Here is an 8,639-nt window from a genome sequence, read left to right on the forward strand (position 1 = left end):
CCCCCGCTGCAGTCCACTTCTCTGGTGGTCTCTACTTTTCCTGCTCCCCCTCTGGTATCTGTCTCACTCCCCTGCATTCCTGGGTTTGGCACCTGCCTCTCCTCCAGCCCCTCCCCCTGGCAAGCAGGTGTCTAGGTCCCTGTGAAATAAGTTCATTAGATTAAGGTGGAAGTGGGGAGAGGACAGGGGGGTTATCAAGGCAGTCATAGGAAGGGAGCTGAAGAGGAGCCTTAAGGTCATGTATTTCAACCCTCACCCTCAGTTTACAGATGGGGAAACTGAGGCTCAGTGAGCTAGAGCAGCTTCCCCAGAGTCCTACTGCTGGAGGCAGCAGCCTGATACCTAGTGGGGGGAAGGAAGAAATGAGAGAGGAGAGGCTGAGGGGGGAGGTAGGAGTGAGCCCCTTGTCCCTTCCTATCTGCCAGGATTCTCATGTTCTCACCTCCCCTCCTGGGCGGGGTGCTGGAGCGTGGGAGCGGCGGTCAGGCCCTGGCCATGCTTCCTGTTGGCATAAGCTTCGGGGCCCCTCCCCCTCAGCGCCGGCTGCCCTCGCCTCGGCCCCCCGGCCAGAGGAAACTGGCCTGCCTTGACCCACCGTGTGGCTCCTGGTCACTTCAGAGCTGCCTGCCTCTCTCAGCCCCAAATCCAAGGCTGAGCCTCCCTCCTCCAGGAATCCCCCCAACACAATCCTCACATCAGTGCCCCCAAGCAGCCCGATTCCACATCCCTTAGCCCAGATAAGTCTCGACGCCTCCTTTCCTGTTGAGCAATTCCGTTGTCCTCAAGCCACCGATTCTGACCCATGCCCTTCATCTGCCCCATCAACCACGCCGACCAGCGCTGTAATGTGCCGGGAGTCTGCTCAGACTTGTCCTGGCCCCACCTGCCCTTTCTCTTTCCACTCACGCTGTCCTCAAAGTCAGCCCCTCTGCCCCCTAAGATGCTCTAAGCCACCTTCTTCAGATCCGAGAGCCTGGGCTCTCAGCCCCATCCTCCCCTGGGAAGCAGGGACAGACAGTACAGTAAGTCTACCCTCCATTATTTCCCAGACTACACAGCGTGTAGGTTCTGGAAAGTTGAGCTTCTTAATGATAGAGACAGAGACAGAGAGACAGAAAGACAGAGAGGGAGTACACACGTATGTGTGCGCGTGCATGCGCACGTTTCCATTTTCCACACCCACCCCAGCCAGTTTCTTCTGACCTCTGCCATTTGCCGCCACTGAAGCAGTGGGTAAGCGTCAGTTTAGATAAAGACCAAGGAGCCGCTGGCTACTGGAAGAAGTAAGTTTCTCTCCCACCCTCCCTTCAATGAACCTGGGGTTACCGCCCCCCCCCAATCTGCTCTTGGGAGACTCCAGTATCTGATCAGCTACCCTCCCGACCCCCAGTCCCTGACTCCCAGTCCCCCACCCACCTCTGGGGATCCTGGATCTCCAGCTGTCTAATTGCAATACCTTCACGACTGAGACGCTGAGACCCTTCTTCCCTTCCTTTGGTGGAGGGCCCCCAGGAATCCAGCCCCCAGCCTCCTCCACTCTCCTACCCAGGAGTCTTGGTCCCCAGCCCCCTCCTCCCTCAAACCAGCAGTCGCAGTCCTAGCCCTTAGTCCCCACCTCTCTCAGAACTGGAGTCCAGGCCCCCAGCCCCTCCTCTCCCGGGCCCTCCTCCCTCCTCCCTCGGACCAGGAGTCCCGGCCCCCAGCTCCCACTCACCGGGCAGCCCCCGAACCACAGCATCTCCGCGTGCAGTACCATGAGCCCGATGCCAATGACCGCCAGCGTCAGCGCCCAGCCAGCCAGCCACCTCTCCTGCTCCAGCAGGCGCTTTCGCTGCCGCAGGGCCCCCAGGCCCGTCACCAGCTTCCCGCCCGTGGCCCCCGAGGTCTTGGGGCTCAGCCAGCTTCCTGCCCAGGGTTCCCCACCTCGCAGCACGCAAAGAGCAGCCATTGTGTCTTGCAGGTCGTTGGCCTGCTCTGCTCACTTGCTCTGGGGCTCTTGCTTTGAGGCACAGCAGAGCCTGTGCCCTCTGGGGGGTGGTGACGGCTGGGCAGGGCAGGGAGGGGCTGGGGAGGCCCCTGGGCAGAGGGGAGGCTCCCCAACCCCCCCTTCTCAGACTAAGGAGGGGCTGGGGTGTGTCTTGGGGCAGAGCAAGGAAGAGGCATGCATCCACGTGGATAAAGACACACTGACAATGGTCACACACAACGGTCTGCATTGTATAATACACACCTACCCTCAGCCACACCCATACACCACGGGACACCCTCACACACAGCATGGCCGGAGACAGGACCTAATACACATGGGCACACAACACAACCTACACTGGGTGACTCACAACTCCCGACAAGCTCTGAAACCCACAGCCACACCCAGACACCACACATATGATGTGACACACACGCCGGCACTCAGCAAGGCAGGCGGTGCCTCGTGGCACACATGGCCACCAAATATTGCCCACGCATAGGCACAAATATTGCAGTCAAAACGGGCACAACAATCTCTGACACAAACAACCACACCCAGATGCCACACAACGGGCGATGCACATCCATAGCTACACGAGCACAACACATCCTGTGTTCCACAAACACACAATATGTTTGACATAGCAATGCCCGACTGCCACACAAAACATATCTACGTAAACAAAGCACTCACGGAGTCCCAAACATTACACACCTATGGAATGACACCTGACACACGCGGACACACCCAGAGCAGTCCCCAGTCACCCAGCACACGGAGAGATGCACACAGACATACATCATGCACACGGTGACTGGAACATACATTCTCATAGAACAATTCACAACACACAGAGATTCACCCTGACACCACACACCCCGGTACACAGTGCCATTCCAGGTGTGGTCAGAGGACAGTGTGAACGGGCACAGGCAGCGGCACACACACAATCCCAAGCAGCGCACGCCCAGAGTAAGACACGATGGTACATTCTGGCACATCGCACAGGACACAGCCCAGAATGGTGCCCTGGGGGGCAGGGTGAGGAGGGGACGCAGGCCACGTGGACCCCGATGCCCAGATGCAGTGTGCGCACAAGTAAAACGTGCACCATGCAAAGGCACTGAAAAGCCACACCTGAGCACCACATGCAGCAGCCACACATGGCCGGCTCGCATGGCCACACAAACACGACACGTACAGAGAAATACACAAACACAGTGACGTAACATTTCCCAGCACCACCTTTGACAAACACCACATGAAACAGCAGATGTGACCCACTGACACAGCCAATACAACACCCCACACGACACCGGGGACACCCTCCAGCACAATGTAATACACAACTGCACAAACACAACACACTCTGAGTGTGGGTCCCCGGGCTGTGTTGTTGGCGGAAAAAGGAGAGGCCCCCAACGTGAACATACGCCTCAACGTGAGACATAGGGTCATATCACTGAATGGTACACGACTCTACACACACAGTGCCCAGAAAGAGACACAACACACACTGACGCACAACAGCAAATGCAACGCAGGGCGATGCACGGTGACGGGGATCCCAGAGTGTAAGGTATGACTACGTGCCACATCACAGAAGTGACACCGTTCCGTTAGACGCAGATCAAAACCCTCCTATAGCAACACAGAGGACACACTGGTGTGGCACAAGACCTCGCACAGCGTTACATACCGACCTCATGACACAGCCACTCTTGGGGGAACACACAGACATCACCCCTTTACCCTCCCGTGTCACATGCCATGCAGGAACATGGACCCGCCAGCTATTGGGAAATGAGACACGCACAGACAGGCCTGGCAACACACCAACACAGCCCACACAGACACACCCAGGGACACCAAACCGCACACACAGACACGCCCAGTGACAAAAACACAACCTGCGCCGGCACCCGGCTCCGTGGCACACGTGGGGTTCCCGCGCGGGGTAAGACACAGCAGGAGAGTGACAGGCACATCCGGGCGCACCCAGACGCCACACGAGTGTCGCTCAGAGAAAACGCTGCCGCTGGGCACTCTCAAGGCTGCGCCTGGCACCCCTGCCACCCGCCGCCTCTGTGGCCTGGCACCGGTCTCTCTGCGCCTCTCCTCCCGGTTCTGAGGGCCTCCTCTCTTAGTCTCCCCTGCTCTGGAAGCCTCTGGGTCCATCTTTCTGTCTCCATTTGTCTTCCTCTGTCTGTTTTTCCCTCCTACCTGCCTTTGTCTCTTTCCACCTCTTCTGTCTCCCTCTCTAAGGATCTCTGGCTCTCTGTGCCCGTTTGTCTGTTTCCTTTCTCTCTCTGGCTCGCTCTCTGCCTCTGCCTCCCTGGGCCCCTGTGTCTCTATGTCTCTCTTGGTCTCTCTGTCTCCGTCTCCAACTTCGTGTCCCTCTCTGTTTTTCTGTTTCATCCTCTCTCTGTCGCTGCCTCTCTGCCTCTGTGTTCCTCTGTGTTCATCGTCATCTGTGTCTTTTCTGTCTCATTTTCTGTCTATGTCTCTCTAGGCCTCTCCGTACTTGTCTCTGCCTCAGTTTCTGTCTCCTGGTCATTGGCACAACTGGGGACAGCCTTGCCCCTTGCAGTGCCACCCAGCCCCACGTAGGGGCCAAGGGCCAGAGACACAGAGCCCGTGGCCCCCCCCGAGAGCGCCAGAGGCCATGGAACAGACCTCCAGCTCCGGCCCCCTGACAGCTGTGCCCTGGAGTGCAGGCACCGTGAAAACTGACACACACAGAGAGACAGAGGCAGAGAGACCTTGAGTGGTGCAGCCAGAGGGGAGGGAGAGAGAGCGAGACAGAGAAGGAAGAGAGAGAGAGAAGGAGGATTTTTTTAAAAATTCAAAGAGATAGAAGAGATCAAAACATGAAGAGGAAGCAGAAGCCAGAAGCAAGACATGGAAGTTAGAGCAGAGAAATTTTGTCTTCAAAGAGACCACAACTAAAATAGAAAAACAGAGCATAAGCCGGACATGGGAGGTGCCAGGGTGGGCTCCCAGCGATGAGGACACCTGCCTCCAAACTGAAGTCCGGGGCCGTGGGGTCAGTTGGTAGGACACATGGCTGCAGAGCCAGCTCCCTCCAGCCCAGGGAGGGGCTGAGCTGGGCGGTGGGGGTGACTCAAGGCCCCAGAGCTTCCTGTGACTCAGCCTTAGTCTCGATCCTGGAGAGGGGAGTGGAGGGAGAGAGGGGTCTCTGTGAGAGAGAGGGAGGCGGGACACCAGGACTTCGATGCCTAGGTTAGTCCAGAGAGGAGGGGGCTCAGGGCCACTGCATCGGACTTTGAGGGGAGGAGCGGACTGGGGGTGTGGACTCTGGGGGCCAGGACTTCTGGGTTTGAGGGAGGAGGGGGCCGGGCCTGACTCTTGGTTTGAGGGAGGAGGGGACTGGGGTCCCGGACTTCTGGGTCTGAGGGAGCTGGGGGCTGGGGGCCTGGACTCCTGGGTCTGGAGGGAGGAGGGACTGGGTGACCAGACTCCTGGCTTGAGGGAGGAGGGGCCGGGGGGCCGGGACTTCTGGTTCTGGTGGAGGAGGGGCTAGAGGCCCTGACTCCTGGTCCAGGAAGACCAGAAAAACTGATTCCGAAGGCCTTGGAACTTTTCCTTGGCCTCGTCCCAGCTGCCCCACCTTTGTCCCAACCCCATCTCCGGGCCTGGAAAGGATCCAGGTGCCTTGGGGCCCAGCCGGAAGGGGCTAAGAACAAAGGGTTGTTTAACTGGGCAGGGTGGCAGAGAGGAGTGAAAAAGAGGGTGTCTCAGGCGGAAAGGTCACTCGTCGCCCAGGGCTCCTGGAGGGGAAGGTGGGGCTAAGCCTGGGGGAGGGGGGCATGACATCCTGAAAGTCAGAGGCCTGTGGCGGCAAATCCTCCCCGCAGTCTTCTGGATTTAGGCATTAGGTGGCTTCAGGGCATCAGGATACTGCCACTTAGTGGTGTCTTTGGGAACTGCAGGCCCTCCTTGTCTAGCCTAGTTTCCTGTCAGCATATATAGAGCACCTACTGAGTGCCAGGTACTGTTCTAAGCATTGAGGGTATAGTAATAACAAAACAGACAAAACCCCTTTTCTCATGGAGCTTCCAGGCTAAAGGGAGTCTCGCGGTTCAGTCTATCTCTCTCTCATTTTTGTTGTGGCTCCGTGAGTCCTTCTGACCAATAGGATGCAGCAGAAATGATGCTGGCCAAGTTCCAGGTCCAGTTCTTATCTCACTGGCCTTCTTAGTTTCTGTCTCCTGGTCTTTGTCTCCAAGTACATGCCTTTTGCCTTTCTCCTTTTTCTTTCTCTGTTTTTGTTTATTTTCTCCTTTGTAACTCTGTGTTCTCCAACAGTTAAACGTTATCTATGTCATTACATTAAATTATCTAGCTCTCTCTCAGTCTGGGAGACTAGAGACCTTGGTTCAGGCCTCGACATGGCCACTGATGTTATTTTTGTGTGGGATATAATGCACATACAGCCTGGTTCAGAGACAGACCTGAGTGTATGTGTAGCTCTGCTCTTCCTAGCTGGGTGCACTGTGACACCTGTAAAGTGGGGATGATGATGCCTATGTCATAGGGCTGCTTGAGGATTAGGTGAGATGTCCAGAGCCCTCAACACAGGACCTGGCACGTGTCAAGCACTGAGGTCCATTGTCTCCCGAGCTGGCCGCCAATAACCCCTTCGCTCTCTGTGCTGGCGTATGGCTTCTCCCACTCTGCGTCCCTTCTCTTTCCAGCTGGCTGGCTTGTGACTTACCTCACTGATAGGATATAGCAGAAATGATGCTGGCCTAGTTCCAAGTCCAGTTCTTAAGAGAACTCAAAGCTTCTGCTGAATACAGTCACGTGAGTAACCTTCAGAGAGACCAGCAGAAGTGCCCCATCCACTGTCAACATCATGACAAATAATACACTTTTTGTTCTAAGACACTAAACTTTGGAATGGTTTGTTTCACAGTAATAACAATAAACATTATACTCTTCTGTTCACTTTTGTGTTTGAAGTTTTCCATAACAAAAGCATTTGTATATGAATAAGAACATATAGAAATAGGTCATGGAATAGATGATAGAAATTGCACTCTCTGGCTTGCAGCTAGTATCATTTTGCTTCATCTTTTTGCCTCTGATTCTTGACTTTTTCGGTCTCCCCTTGTCTTTCACATTTTCCTGTCTCTCCTTCTCTGTCTCTTTCTGTGTGTATACTGCAACCGTGCCCAAACCTCTCCTGCAACTTTTTCCTCCATTCGCTCTGCTCCATGGCACTGAGCTTCTTGCTTATCCTCAAACGTGCCAAGCTCTTTCCTGCCTCAGGGCCGTGGCACCCGCTTTTCCCTTCACCTCCAGTCTCCTCGTGAATCACTCCCTCACTTCATCCACTTCTCTGCTCAATATAGTCTCTTCCCGACCTCCTCTCCAAAAATAGGCCCCTCTGGCTCCATAAATAACCCTGTATCCCATTTCATTGTTTGTCTTTATCATGGCACTTAGAACTATCTAAATGACTCTGCCCTCTTATTCTTCTGATTGATTAGAACAGAGATCTTGCCATTCCAGTGTTCAGAACAGTGCCTGCTTTTAGGAGATGCTCGATGGATATTTAGTGAAAGAATGCACTTGTTCTGATGGTTCTGTGCTTCTGATGGGCTCGCCTTCAATTCTACACTGTCCTGGAGGTGGGAAGGGTGTCACTTCCGTATTTCCCTATCTTTTGTCCCCCAATTGAGTTGCTGTCTGTGGTTCTGAGACCCAATGCTTTGGATCTGTCCTTGGTGCTGACCTGGGTTCCCACTTCCATTAAGCTGGGGAGGGCAGAGGAGTCTTTAAAAAGGGCACCGTCGTGTATATGGCCCAGGTCCTGGAGCATCTGGATCACCTAGAGAAGGTAGGCATCGGAGTCCTGAAGGGAGGGAGTGCCTGGATCTCTGTGAATTCAACGGGTTTTTGTTCTATCTATCTAGTTAGCTAGCTGTCCTTTTTATCATGGAAAACTTTAAAATACAGAAGCGAACAGAAGAGTACCCGTTTACCAGGTGCCAACTCACAGTTAATTGCATTTCATCTACACCTCCACCCACTTCCTCACTTCCTCTGTTATTTTAATGCAAATCCCAGACATGATATCATTTAATTACATGTTGTATTTTTAATTTTGTTTCTTTTTGTTGAGGTATGACACATTGCAAAGTTCACAAATCTTAAGTGCACAGATCGGTGCAGTTCTACCTGTGTGTACACGTGTATGACTGCCACCTCGATCAAGTTGTGGAGGGTTTCCATTGTCACAACAGGGTCTCTGGTACCCTCTCCTTATTGGTACACCAGATATAGCCAGTATCCTGACCTCTGTCACCAAGGATGAAAAAGCCACAATATGGAAGTCCAAAGACCTGGGCTCCAGCCTTGACTTTGCTGTTAGCGACATCATTATTATTATTTTTTGTATGAAACACCATTCATACAGAAAGTGCATAAAATTTAGAGGTACATTTTTGATGCATAATTACATAGCAAACCCCCATGAAATCAGCACCCCCCTCAGGGGGAATAGAGCACACCCCAAAATCTCCCTGGGACCTCTAGGTCCTCTAGGACTTCCTGGGTCCTCTAGGACCACAGCCCCCTTCCCAGCCACCAGAGGAAACCACTATCCTCACTCATAAGGAACTTCACTCCTCCTAACCCA

The 8,639-nt window shown here is 54.1% G+C and overlaps 1 protein-coding gene across 4 annotated transcripts in view; it reads right to left on the reverse strand.

Annotated features, from left to right (window-relative positions):
- The window catches only part of KCNN4 (potassium calcium-activated channel subfamily N member 4), a 14,489-nt gene extending 10,144 nt beyond the window's left edge, over nt 1-4,345 (reverse strand). Inside the window, exon 1 of one of the 4 annotated variants that reach the window (XM_015589319.2) lies at nt 1,715-4,345. In XM_015589319.2, coding sequence (XP_015444805.1) covers nt 1,715-1,948 — 234 coding nt within the window. In that variant the 5' untranslated portion in view covers nt 1,949-4,345. The remainder of the gene's footprint in view (nt 1-1,714) is intronic. The other 3 variants (XM_015589318.2, XM_006911777.3, XM_015589320.2) reach the window with 3 other exon arrangements.
- Nucleotides 4,346-8,639: the final 4,294 nt, after the last annotated feature.

The sequence above is a fragment of the Pteropus alecto genome, unplaced genomic scaffold, assembly GCF_000325575.1.
Source record: "Pteropus alecto unplaced genomic scaffold, ASM32557v1 scaffold194, whole genome shotgun sequence".
NCBI classification, from domain to species: domain Eukaryota; kingdom Metazoa; phylum Chordata; class Mammalia; order Chiroptera; family Pteropodidae; genus Pteropus; species Pteropus alecto.